Source organism: Esox lucius, chromosome 19 (genome assembly GCF_011004845.1).
Source record: "Esox lucius isolate fEsoLuc1 chromosome 19, fEsoLuc1.pri, whole genome shotgun sequence".
NCBI classification, from domain to species: domain Eukaryota; kingdom Metazoa; phylum Chordata; class Actinopteri; order Esociformes; family Esocidae; genus Esox; species Esox lucius.
In genome coordinates, this window is record NC_047587.1 from 28453657 (window position 1) to 28467712 (window position 14056).

Below are 14056 nucleotides of genomic sequence, written 5' to 3' on the forward strand. Positions count from 1 at the left end.
ACGTACCTCAAGGGATGAAAGTTTGCCTAACTAGCTACAGCAAACGGCACAAACATAGCAAACGCCATTACATTAAAATAGCAGTTTAAACGAATAGCTCGACACAGGCTGCACCTTTAAATTGGTAATAAGGACATTAATAGGACATTATGTGTGCTAGATCTTTTTTTATGCTAATCTGTGGTATGTGACGGACAGAACTGGATACTCCAGTGTGACACTATGTTGCACTGCTTATTCAGACATATTTACACAACTTTGTGGTGCTGAATAAAGATCTACATAGTTGACTGCAGAGTGAAACCAACAGTTTCTCTGGTGTTTTCCGGAGGCTTGGCAGAGAATGAGCACTGGTGAAAGAGACCCCTTCAGACATATACTCCACCCTCAAATAAAGACACAAAGAACCACTGATTCAAAGAGGGGATTTTTTTTAAAAGCAGAAGAAAATAAGCTGTTTGTCAAATAAGCTTAAAAAGAGAAAAACAAACTCCCTGCCACTTTACTCAGAAGACAAGGCTACCCTAAAGGAACATTCCCCACCATGAATGAAATACAAAACAATCAGTGACTGTTTTTTTTTAAAGGATAGCATGTTGTGTTATCTGTGGCAAGAGAACAGAAGGCGGGGAGCGTCATCATACCACACTGCATGCAACTAAAGCAGTTCCCCGTCTGCCCACTGAACCCCCCAGTCCCTGACTCAAACAGAGTCGACCCTGTGAAGGCTGAGTTCCTGGAGAGTGTGATCAGCACAAGGGTGTTTTAATCTTCAATAGGTCTAAGCAGTAAACCAGGGAACTGAAAAATCCTTAATAAGAATCACGCAGGTCGATTCAAAATGAGGCATGTACTGTAGTCAAAAAGCACATATATAAACCCTACGAATAATAATAATAATAATGATTATAATTATAACAATAGTAATGATAATAACAATAACAATGTAAATAATAGTGATCGTCATATTAATAATAATAACAACCATCATAATAATAAAGAGTATAAAAGCAGCCAGTTGATAGTAGATGAGTAGAAATGCCCAGTGGGCAATAATACAGCACATACATACACACAGCACATACATACAGAGTAGAGATATCCTGACAGACCAGGCTTCCTCACTGACCTGAAACCAATACGCATGTGTAAACATTGGCCTCTGCTGTGGCCACAACCAGGGAAAAGGTCTAGAAATACTGCACCATGCTAAAGGGGGCATGGGGTCAATCATACGTCCTAAAACCAGTCCTGCACACAGACCCACATCTCTCATCGTCCTGTGATACAGCCCGTAATAGCATGGGTGTCTAAGGGATACTGTTGGAGCAAGTGGAAGAGTAAAACTGTGGTGTTGTTACGCACGAGGCAGGCAGTAGTGCCAGCGGTGTGTGTTGTGTCTTTGAAAACTACGTTTTATATGTGAGTCTGTGTATGTGCCGTGTGTGTAACGGCTACGTTTTATATATGAGTCTGTGTATGTGCCGTGTGTGTAATGGCTATGTTTTATATATGAGTCTGTGTATGTTATCTGTGTTTAAACACCAAGTAATATATCTGTGTATGTTATGTGTGTGTGATTGTGGCGAATTGGCAGGTGTGGCATTTCATGCAGAAACATTGGCAGCATTTTAGGTTGTATCATCAGGGGAACATGCTTATCGCCCTGGAGACAAGGCTTCCAACCCAAACAGTCTGTCATCAGAACCCCACAGATAATCAAAGGATTGCTATTTGATATCCCTAATTCACCTTCCCATGCAGAACCCCCCACCCCCCAGGCCCTGCTGAATAAGTTCCCTTTTATCTAATCATATCAGGCCTCACTGCTTAGCTCTCCAAAACAATCAACCAACCAACCAACTGCCCTGAAACACGTCATGCCTATTAGTGTTATCCTCGAAAACAACAGTTGCCAGTCAAAGATGTTGGTTTTCACATAACCTCTCCATTATAAATGTAAAGTATTAAATGCAGGTGTTTAAAACTCCCCACAAAGATGGTACAGTGACCATAGAAACCTTTAGAAAGAGTTAGAAAAAAAGACACTTTTGCTGAGGTTCCTTGAATTGGAGTGAGGATACTAGAGGAAGAAACACGTCAGCACAGATACATAGAGGACCACAGGAAACCAGGCTACATCCTACAGTACATTACCAGGACTAAGGAGAAGGCTCATCCTATATTACCAGGACTAAGGAGAAGGCTCATATTTCCAGGGTTTAATCAGACAAATGAACAACAAAGGTCCCACACTTCCAAGCCCCTCAGGGAAAAACATAAGGTCTGACATAAATTAGGCCTAAAACTGAAAGGTACCTAAATACAGAAAATGATTTGTAGTAAATCAATCATTGGGACTCCGTCATTAGGGAGCACACAGTCCACGAGGACCAGGAGTGGAAAAAGTAGAGTGCATGTACAGGTGCATGAGTCAAATTGAAACAGTGTGTGTGAGTCAATTGGCTGCGTCCCTCAGGACCCAGTCCAGAACTCTGACACATAACAAGCTCTCTTATCACTCAGCATCAGCTTCTCTCTGAATCACACGACTCTTCTGCATCTGCTCCTCTTTTTCATTCTCTTCATGTCCATACATTTCTTCTATTTCATGCTCTCTCTCTCTTTCTCAGGCCCGAGTCCTTTTAGTTCTCTCTCTTTTCCCTCTCTGTTCTGTTTTCCTCCGTGGCAGTGTAAAGGGTGTGGACTACGGCTCCTCCTCCCCGGTGGACACGGCCAGGCGCATGGCCACAGACAGGTGGTCGGTGAGGCCAGCCAGCTGGGTGATGAAGCTGAACTCCTCAATGTCCTGCAGGGGGCGACCGAGAGTAGGCAGTTGACAACATGTCAGAATGTAACGTCGTGGGATTATAAGTGACGTGACGACAAGTCAACATAATACTATCTATCAATCACGGCTGAGCATATTAAAATGTACGTCAGTACGAGTCAGACTGGTTTCCAGGGTAGTAGCTTGTTTTAAACACAAGGTGGCAGTTCAGTGCCGTAGTGCCGACGAGAAAAGATACACAGAGAAAACAGTGTTGCTGCCGGGCACGTATTTGCAATTCATGCAAATTAACTCATTTGTTTTTTGAATCCTCTGACCAATAACTAAAATGTGATGAAAACGTTGCCTTGATTGGCTCTTGCGTCGACCTGCTTAACTTTGTGAGGGGGTGTATTTATCTGTGTTACGGAGTTTAATGAACATACCACTTTCCAGTCCTGCTGCACTTCTTCGTTGTAAAGGATGTAGTCGATCCTCCTCCCGTTGCCCTTTAGGGGGATCTTTCTGCCCTTCTGATTTGGACATTGGTTTTTACTTGTGGGGAACACCAAGTATTCCTTCCTCCCCTCTTCATTCTCCATCACTCTAACGATGAAAACAGTCAATTACATTCCACAGCTTTTCACGTTTCACCAGACATGTGAAACACCAGTGTGTTATCTCTGCGTGTCGTGTTGTTCTACTGTGTTACTTACTTTTGTAAACTCTCTGGTGAGCTGACCTCCTCGTCATAAAGCCCACTGGTGTCCAGTAGTGTACCTGTTAAAACACGCTGGTTTCATTATCAAAGTGACCATCGTCAATTTCATACCGTTACATTGTTCTCCCCAACCGTAAAATAACCCTAACCTCAACCTCTGTCAGCGTAAGGCTAAAGCGGGGGTTGCTAAACAGGGAACTTGAACGTAGCCCAGTTGCTATCCCTAATCGCAGCTCGGCTGCCACCCCTTGATGAGGTACAACTGCCCCTAATCAGCCCTCATCAAGGGAGACTAAAAGGGCCCCCAAGGAAAGCAGCTCTGGGCAGCAGGGAGTGGAAGTGCAAAGAAGAGTTGGAATGCTGGGCCGTGCCCGGGGATAGTTTTCCCTCTTTCCCAGCGTTGGTTCAATGTCTTCACATTTGTGTTAATAAATGCCCTCTAGGGCCTGGAACTCTGGCATTGTGTCCGTTCTCTGTGTCCCTCCCCGTTACCATAGTAAAACAGGAAACACACATACCTGGGTCAGACAAATGCTGATGAGGTGCCATTTTAGTTCACCAGACTAACTTTGTTATGTAAATTGTACACCAGTTGGCAGATTGTCAGAACTGTGATATGACGGGGTTGAGGATCTATTGACGTTTACAGAATTGCCCAGCTTGGAGGTCCTTGGCAAAACCTACATTTCATACTCGTATACACTGCCCTTTCTTGCCCCCTTCTCAAAAGAAAACTGCCAGACCCCCCCCCCCCCCGCCCCCAACCTCCTACAGGTTTTGAGAAGAGGATGAGTATAGAGGTTGACAGGATTAAGCTATTGAGTATCTCTCCTAATGGCGGCATCCGCATGAAGGATCTCTGTGAAACATTGTTCATCTGAGCGGTGGATGAGGAGAACGTGGTGACTCAGGGATTAACTCCCATGCATCTCCATGTTCTGCTGCACCGTGAACTGCTCACGGCTCAATACACGCCAGCTTCTATCCTACTGTTTCTTTTCTGTCATCACAGCACACAGCACTTGCCAAAGGTCCCCTTGTGTCCTAGAAAATGTCCTTCTACTTTACATTTTGTTCTGGACAAGAATATTCCATATATAGTTCCCTGACAGAAGCGCGCCCACTCCCTGTAGTACCGGACCAACTGCTGTCCACTCACCCAGAGCCCACGGCTTGTCCTCCCCTGGCCCCAGGCGGCAGGGGTCCTTGTACTGGGTGAACAGGGCATGTTGCTGCTCCAGCTTATCCTCTGCAACACACAACGAGAAACACTGAGGGGCGTGTCCGTCCAGATACACAGATTTGTAGGTACCACGGCCACAGATACATTGCTTTCTGCAAGACATCACAACAGAAGCCTGGTCACACAGTCAGACAGGCTACCTGAGGAGCAGTTGTCGAAATTGAGGTCCCCGAGGACAACGTCAAAGGCCACCTGGTCCTCTAGACCCTTCTCCTCTGAGGGGCGGGACGTCGCTTTGCGGAACTCTGCCCCCCATGCCAAGAGCAGATCCAACTGCTCACAACGCACAGCTGCATCTCCTAAGGAGTGAACAAATAAAAAAAGGAGAGGATGGAAGGATAAGAGAGACCAAGAGAGACCAAGAAGGAAAAAGGGTCAGGGAGAAAGAATGGGAGGGGGAGAGGGACAAAGACAGGAGGACAAATACAGTGACAGAGAGACGAGACAAAGGAAGACAGGGACAAAGTGTAAGTGTCTCTCAGTTTCAGGTGTCCTTTACCACAACCTGGTAGAAGGCTGCTATGAGCTGGGCCGGGGGAGTGAGAAGGCTCCCTGAAGCCTGGAATGAAGACAGTGATGCGTACTATGATCTGTGTGTGTGGAGAGCAAGGATGATTCAATACGGGTCATTTGAGAGTCGACAGGACAATGCAGATATGGGTTATAAACATGCTGTAGACAGTAAAATTACTGTCGCCTCTGCAACAGCAGCAAAGCCCAAAATAAACGGAAGTAAATGTAGAATTGCATACAATACACAGAGCAAGCAGAATTGGGGGAAAATAGGCCACGAAAAACATGAAGCAAGAGAAATGAGCCTGGTTGGAAAGATGGGCCGTGTTTAGCCTCAACCAGAGCATAATAGGTTTCTCGATGCCCTATGTTTCATTTGTCTTTAGAAATAGCCCTAGTTCTATAATTAGCCCAGCAAGCAGACTGTCGGTGGCGTGGGAGGCTCCAGAAATAGCAGGGAGATCTGTCTTGGTAAAAAATTAGACCTAGAGACCCGAGGCTTTAAATAGGCCTGACTTTTAAATCAGCTTGAGCCCGTCGTCATGGGAACAGAGGACGTGTGCGGGTTTGATGAATCCATTTATCTTCAAATCCGAGGTAGAAGGCAGGGAAAAATCATACTCGGCTACAACACACATGCACCACCTTACACCATCTGCTCCCAAATTGTGTTTTTCACACTCACCTGTACAGGTAAAATAACTTCCAAACCTGTTTTTGGTTCCCCAACATTTTCCAGCCCACACAGAAGCATTAAGACACCGGAGAGTAGACACTATGGCTGGGATCCAATGAAAATGCACTGGTGTGTCTATACTGTGCTATACTGTAAACATCCAAATACCTTCAATGGAGTGTAAATGGGTGCAGGCGAGGTATCCCACAACCCTCTGCTCCTGACTGGAGGTTCCCACCTGTACCTGTAGAGAATGGGTCAGACCAACATGAAGACATGTCAGCTTATACAACACAACAAGCTGATTTTACAATTGACCAAACATGTGACAGCAACATTATCACCACCCAGCATCAAAAACCAATATAGCCTGTAAGTCTACATATCTATTTCCATTTACAGTCCCTTTCCATGTGCTTTTTCTACTCCTCTCTTTCTCTGCCATTACAGGCGTTCTCTATGTCTCTCTTCCTCCCTCTTTTTCCCTCTCCCCTCTGACATTGATCCTATATTAAATCCCCTCAGTGGAGACAGTATGTCGGTCACTGTCTTGATTTACCGTCCTGAATTGACCATAGAAACGCTGATGAGCTTCTAATGAATGGATTCTTTAGCCTTTTTCCCCCCTGTAAATTACACTAGGCCTGTAGGCTGGGGGCCAAATCTACTGAATGACTGGACAGTTGCTCTTGAGTGTCAAGGGTTAGGGTGGAGTATACAGTGGGGTGTAGGGAATACCGAAATGTGCAGTGTTCCGAAGTGCCAAGTAGTATGAGAAAAGGTCTTTCTAAAGACCCGTACGAAGAGATTTCCAAATTGGTATTTGTTCAGGGCAATTGCATGTTTTATTTTGTTTTCAAATTTTACCCACTTTACCTCCGCTTCATATTTTTTGTCCAGTTTGTGATCTTGTTGCTTTGAAGCAGCAAATCCCAGAAGGCTTCCGGAGAGTCAAATATCTTCCAACGCATATACCATTAAATAGTTTTACTTTGTCACGCTGCTCATTGATGAAACACATTTGAGCTTGCAGGTGCCCGACTCACCACAAGGAGTTGCTATAGAGACATCACTCCAACCCCTAACAGATGGGGCTAGGACAAATTGCAACGCCTTCTGCGCAAAACCTGCACTGTCAGTGGGCAATGATCAGGATAAGAATTGTTGTCACAATGATGTAGCTGCAGATGTGAGATTGCCACTTATTGCGGGTTGGATTAGATTTGTTTACAGTGTTTTCCAGCCCTCTGCTCTCAGTCAGCCAATCACTGGATTGCAGTCTGGGCTATGTCTCAACGCCAAGGACCTCATAGAAAATGCTGAGGACCAGAATAAAGTATTAGCCCAATTAGTTATACTTAAATATGATATGCAAGCATTAGAGTTTAGACAGAAACATGATACATTTTGTCATATTTCCCCACAGAGAGATTTGAAGCATTAATTAAGTCAAACGCCATTAAACTGTATGTCCAGGCATCACCTGTCCTCTTGGCTTGACATGTTGTATTGTTCCTGACCCAAACTCAGACTGTCTGTGGAGCTGGTGCGACTCTCTCCACAACTTTCTCACCCTTCGTTCCTGTTCCCCATTGTCTCTTTCTGTTTGCACTCCTCTCTATGTTGCCCTGTCCTTGTCTATGAATATTTCAGAGGTTTATCCATGCTTGGGTAGGTGTGTGCTCTGAAACAGGCCTGAAGGGAGTCAGGGGCATGTGTCTAGATTTACGCATGTGTGTGTGTGTGTATGCTTGTTTATTGCTGTTTTTGTTTACGTAGGCAATAGGTAAGTAAATAAATAAATGATGATGATGACAATGATAATTGTAAGTACATGTAGCATGAGTAAAACAGTAATTGGGTAAAAGGTCCATTGTTATCCCAAGGGACTCGATAAGACCCGTTTAAAATGTTCTGGGCCCAGACATATTTCTCCCTAAGAATGGAGACCAGGCAGACCATGATCTTTACTGTAGTGTACAACATTACTGTGCCCAAAGCTTAAGGAGACAGAAGCAAGGTAAAATGTGGACATTTATCACAGAGAAGAAAGGTAATTTGAAATAAATACATTGAGTTTTTGTATATTGAAAGTAGCAATGGGGTTGTTTTCATTAGTAATTATTAGCATAGCCAGTTTTGCCACGAATCCCGAGAGGTAATTGGCCAGAGAAGCATTAGCTGATGTTGGATTGCTCCTATCACAATATCAGATTTCATACCTGTCTATTTACTCACTCAGTCTGATGTGCTGATGGTCGTACTAGCGACTAAGTGGGTGAAAATGCACCCACCACCTCTGTCACCACCTGTTTGATTCTGTTTCTTTTATGGGGAGGATCGGCACTGTGTACCTTGCATATCGCCTATGGGGATTGGTATTAATAAAATGAGGGTGATGTCATTGTTGGTAGTATACACAATTATGTGACGGCAATGATGTGATATACCCCTGAGGAGCAGAATCCAAAGCCAGGACATTTTATGTACATTGCTGTGCATAGTTCTCCAATAAATGGTATAAGTAATATGTGAAATTTCTGTCTGTATTTCATTTATTTTTTATTATTATTATTAGTTCTAAATGTTATTCCATGTTTCCCGTCCTGAGTTTTGTGAAGTCCAAGTCGGTCTCATGGCCATGGCAACCACTCCCAGCGTGTTCAAGAGAGTCAAAGATAGGGATTGTGTCCTCTGATGCATTCCAAGCCGTTCTGCATGTTATTGCACTGCTTGCTCATCGAAAATGTATTAGCTGGAGATATCTGGAGTAGAGAGCCTTCCCCAGCCAAGAACAGCAAGCCAGCCCAATGCAACAAACCCCCCCACTGAAACTGTACTAGGCTGCCTTCTGAAGGACGTTGGGTGGACTGTTGGAATGCCACTACCAGAACTGTTAAGGGTTACTTTTCTTTCGCTGACTTCTTTTTGATACATATATATTTTGAGCGGGCCCATTTTCAGCAGTTTTCAAACACACAAACACATGCACACAAGCAGGAACACGTCAATGTGCACTGTGGATTTAAATAAGAATAAGAGGGATACATGTTGCGTCTGAAAGCCTTTAATTAGGAGATTGCCGCCTCTTCAGGGACACATTTCTAATTAATTTTTATCTCTACAAACCCTTCCAACTCTCTCTCTCTTTCCTTCCACTTTCCCACTTGTCTTCCTGTATCTCTCTCTCCCCCTCTATTTCTCTCTTCCTGTCTTTCTCTCCCAGTATTTCTCCTTCTCGATCTCTCTCTGTATCTCTCTCGTTGTATCTCTCTCTCCCTGTCTCTCTCTCTCTTTCAGTCTCTCTATCTCCCGCCCTAACCTCATCCCCAGGCTATTGTGCACACGGGCGGAATAATCTGGAAACAAGATCACTCTGTTTCATTGGCTTCTGGAGCTCATGTCTTTATAATGTGTGTGTCTATTACTTTGTAATGAAAGTTAAATCTGTGCACATTGCTAGAGGAAAATCATTGTGTGGTTTTTATCATATGTGTGTGGCTCCAAAGATCAGAGAGAAAGACCTCTAGGTTATATATAATTATTTCTATAGGCCTATATATACTGTGGGATCAAGCTGCATAGGAACCAGAAGATAAGAGAGAAGTGTCAATCCTGCAGAACTAGAGAGTGAAATGGTGACAAGGCGGCTGTGTTTATGGTAGTGTAGACGCACTCCGCGGTCGAGGGTGGGCAGCACTTAGGCTGCGCTTAGACAGAGAACCTAATTCTGACTTGATTGTCTTTTGACAAATCGAATCAGCTCTGAAAAACATCTGATCTAAAAAGATCTGATGTCATTGTTCGAAAGACATTAAAGTAGAAATAGAATCAAGCTTTCTAAATGTAGCGTATAAGGCATGTGAGCGAGTTATCTGAATCATTTGCCATTGGCGGGAGGTATTTGATTGATTTGAGTGGCACAGCAGGACTACAAGGTGCGTACAGTATTTAGCGAGCCTGTCAGTCTAATGGCGTCTACCAGATACAACACCAACTTCAGGCTGAGAGCCACTGAGAGCTGCCCCAGCAGGACCTGGAGCCCAGCCAGAACCAGATGCATCCCAAATCAAACCCTGCTCCCTACATTGTTTACCGGAGCCCAGTAGTGCTCCAAATAGGGAATAGACGGTCATCTGGGAGCGATGGCTAGCCCCAGCCCTAGTCATACGGCCCCAGCCCCAGTCATACAGCCCCAGCCCCAGCCACAGCCCCAGTAATACAGCCCCAGCCCCAGTCATACAGCCGCAGCCCCAGCCCCAGTCATACAGCCGCAGCCCCAGCCCCAGCCCCAGTCATACAGCCCCAGCCCCAGCCCCAGTAATACAGCCCCAGCCCCAGCCACAGCCCCAGTCATACAGCCCCAGCCCCAGCCCCAGTAATACAGCCCCAGCCCCAGCCACAGCCCCAGTAATACAGCCCCAGCCCCAGTCATACAGCCGCAGCCCCAGCCCCAGCCCCAGCCCCAGTAATACAGCCCCAGCCCCAGCCCCAGTCATACAGCCGCAGCCCCAGCCCCAGCCCCAGCCCCAGTAATACAGCCCCAGCCCCAGCCCCAGTAATACAGCCCCAGCCCCTGTCGTATACAGCCACAGCCATGCAGGTTAGTGATTAATGAACCTGAATGCTGCCCTGCACTTCTTGTCATCACTCTCTTCTATGGAGTCAACACAATTGCCTCTTCAGTCACCCATAGACGTCGCCAGCACACTATTACAGATCACTGCTGGGAATGGAAAATACTAACATTCAAGCTACATATGACAAAATTATGTTTAATGAATACCTGTCGTCTATAGTTCTGGGACAACTCAGAACACCGCAAACAGCTGTTATGAAAGATGCTGCTGTCTCCCTTTGCTAATATAAGGGGTTTTGTTTTAGTTACAGTTCACAACATAAAGTGACAGACCTCTATGCAACCCTGGGTTTAGGATTTTTCACATCCTGTCACATCAGAAATTGTCAGCTTGCCCAATTATAATCAAAGATACATATGGAAATAGAAAAACATCTGAGATGACACAACCCTTTGAACAGAGGTTTCAAATAAAAAATAAATAAAGTCTCTAACCTTGTCTCTATAGGAGTTATAATACACATGTCTACTTCCAATATCCCATGTCAAGCATACAGGGACTTGGGCCTACATCATTAATGTGTTCAGTATAAATCCAACAAGATATGAGGACCAGGCCCAGAAGTCTGACCCAATAAGTCTGACCCAACAAGTCTGACCCAAGAAGTCTGACCCAAGAAGTGGAAATAACAGTTTGTTAAAACTCCCCTAGTTGAAAGAATTAGCCTAATTATTATCATTAAAAGGCTTGCCAATGCTGTCTTCAGAACAGACCTCACCTTGACGAATAGGGCTCCTTTGGCTGCGAGGGCATCCTCCCCCCGTCCGTTGGGGTAGCACTGGTAGTGGGCGTCCAAGATGGGGTAACGGCTGGCGAGCATAACGCCGCTGTTGAGGAACTTGAAGCGGGAGCAGCAACCCTTCCAGGCGTAGCGGCCCACGTCGCTCACCACGTAGGGGAAGTATCGGTGAAGCTGCTGCCTCAGCCTGGACGTCGCCCGGTGGTCGAATGCTTCCTGCAGACACAGGAAGTCCAGGTTGGCCGGGAAGAAGGCCGAAATCTCGTGGTCGAAGCCGTCGTCACCGTGGCGCCTCTTGCGACCGGTGTGCTTCTTGAACACGGAGGTGCGGTGAGAGAGGGTGTTGTTTGAGGTCACTGCCCCTGTCATGCTCTCCCTGTCCGCCTCGCCGTGGTGGTTCCCTGTCTGGACCTCCGGGGGATCCGGTTCCGGGGCGCTGATACTGATCTGCACCGCTGAGGCGTGCATGGGGCATTCCGGGGAGTTCTGGGCTCCTGCGCTGTGCACCGGGCAGTCGGAGGTGTTCTGGACGGCGGCAGCGTGAAGGGGGCAGTCCGGCGCATTCTCTTCACCGGCTGCGTGGACGGGGCAGTCGGATGAGCTCTGTTCGCCAGTTGGGTGTATTGGACAGTCGGCGCCCGCGGTGTGTATTGGACACTCGGCGAGGGGTTCGGTCTCGGCCTCCGCCGTGTTCTCGGGCCGCTGGTCCAGCGAGGAAGTGCGCCGGAAGCCCGTGACCAGGCTGCTGAAGGAGGCGGCGCTAATAGAAGTGTTGGTGGGCGAGTCGATGTATATCTTTATTTGCGGTCGGCTCGCCCCGTTCCGGATGCGCTTACCCACCTTGTAGGCGCGGCGTTGGGTCTCGGACAAGTTGTTGAAGCGTGCCAGGGAGTCTGGCAGCAGGCACACGTTGGCGCTGCCGAAGCAGAAACTGCGGCCCTGCGGCCTCCAGTCGGCCAGTGATGCGGCGCCACCCTGTTCGGCCTGGTTCTTGTCCGGCCGGCGGTGGGTGTACAGATAGGGACGGCGGACCACCTGCAGGGGAGCCCACAGCAGGAAGCCAAGCAGGGCGAAGGGCAGCGAGGCCAGGAGGAGCAGCAGGTAGAGGGGCGTGGACACCAGCAAATAGAGAGTCATGAAGGAGCAGGGGTCCTGGGAGCGCCGGCGCTTCTCCAGAGTGGTGGCCACGCAGGAGGCCAGGAGGCGGTCCAGCAGCCAGTAGCAGGGGAAGATGAAGCCCCACGACAGGCTGCTGAGGCAGCGTAGGAAGGCACTGGAGTAGGGTGAGGTGTGGAGGACCATCTCGGCTCACATAAAACACACTTAAATCAATGGGGGAAAGAAACTAAAGGTAAATCTACCCTCCCCCCTGGGTGGAGAAAGAAATACTACATGTTTCTCTTCACTTTCTCCAGCAGGTTGTGCAGCTACGTCCAAGACGACGGGACTCTCCTTCACCCTCCAAATGGAGGAATGGGGAACTAAAGTCTTTGGGTGGAGATCTTCTCCATGACGTAGAACGTAGAGTCCGTGGACCAGGGGAGGGAGAATCTATGAAGATGTGGACCTCGCTACCATCTCAGCCTGCAGATAGTGGGGAGAGGAATGACAAAGAGGGAGAGAGAGACGGGAGGGAGGGAGGAAAACAAAGAGGGTCAGCTGACTCACTGGGATGAAAATATATGGTCAGCAAAGTGGAACTTGTTAATTTCCCTAATGTCCCCCAATGGCTACCAAGACAGCATCACAGATGACATAAGGTTCCTGATTTGTGTTAGTGAAATACAGACATCAGCAAAACAGAGGTGAATGTGTGTGTCTCTGCGTTAAAACAGTCAACATGAGATGTTTTCAACACAATGCAACGAAAACACCAGATATGGTTTAAAAAGACAAAAACGTGGTTTATAAATCCGCCACAGTCATAGAAAATAACACTGCTGTAAAAGAAATATTTAGCAAACAGTGGGCAACTTATATCACTTGAAGGTTTGGTAGAAAAGGAAGTAACCAGGGCGTGTTAAATAAATCATCAACTAGTCATTCATTCACTGACACAGCTTGAGGCCCAGGTGTGTGTGTGTGTGTGGTGGGGGGTTACTGGCCTTAGTTTAACCCCAGAACCACCAAGCTATAGTCAACATAACCAGAAGACATGGACCAGGCTGTGGGACAATACTGAATAACATGCACTGTATCAATGACCATTATTTATGCTGTGTGGAATTGATCAGGATCAAGTGAAAAATGTATTGTGTTACAAAACAGAAAGCACCATGTAGCTCCTGCCAACGAATGGTGCAGTTGATGTCAATGGTTTGTTGAGTGTAACAACTCTGACATCCAAAACAGACTGTGAGTCTTTTCAGAACTGAAGGCAAGGGGAATTGTTAATAGACCAGAAATGGACAGAAGGTCTGTCAAGATGCTATCTCTCAATACAACCACACATCATCTGCCTAATACCAAGTAGTGTTGTGTTGCCCTGGTCAAGACTAGTGTTGCATAGCCCTGGTCAAAACTAGTGCTGTGTTGCCCTGGTCAAAACTAGTGCTGTGTTGCCCTGGTCAAAACTAGTGTCGCATAGCCCTGGTCAAAACCATTGTTGTGTTAGGCTGGTCAAAACTAGTGTTGCATAGCCCTGGTCAAAATCAGTGTTGTGTTGCGCTGGACAAAACTTATGTTGTGTTGCCCTGGTCAAAACTAGTGTTGTGTTGCCCTGGTCAAAACTAGTGTTGTGTTGCCCTGGTCAAA

The 14056-nt window shown here is 46.7% G+C and overlaps 1 protein-coding gene across 3 annotated transcripts in view; it reads right to left on the reverse strand.

The window, feature by feature from the left end:
- Positions 1–414: 414 nt before the first annotated feature.
- The window catches only part of smpd3 (sphingomyelin phosphodiesterase 3), a 34309-nt gene continuing 20667 nt past the window's right edge, over positions 415–14056 (reverse strand). For 2 of the 3 annotated variants that reach the window (XM_020040404.2, XM_010884058.3), the window contains exons 2-8: positions 11282–12886; positions 6092–6167; positions 4875–5033; positions 4651–4740; positions 3487–3550; positions 3217–3376; positions 415–2809 (exon numbers count right to left, since the gene is read on the reverse strand). In XM_020040404.2, coding sequence (XP_019895963.2) covers positions 2708–2809; positions 3217–3376; positions 3487–3550; positions 4651–4740; positions 4875–5033; positions 6092–6167; positions 11282–12604 — 1974 coding nt within the window. In that variant the 5' untranslated portion in view covers positions 12605–12886 and the 3' untranslated portion in view covers positions 415–2707. Of the gene's footprint in view, positions 2810–3216; positions 3377–3486; positions 3551–4650; positions 4741–4874; positions 5034–6091; positions 6168–11281; positions 12970–14056 lie in introns of all 3 variants that reach the window. The other variant, XM_010884059.3, reaches the window with a different exon arrangement.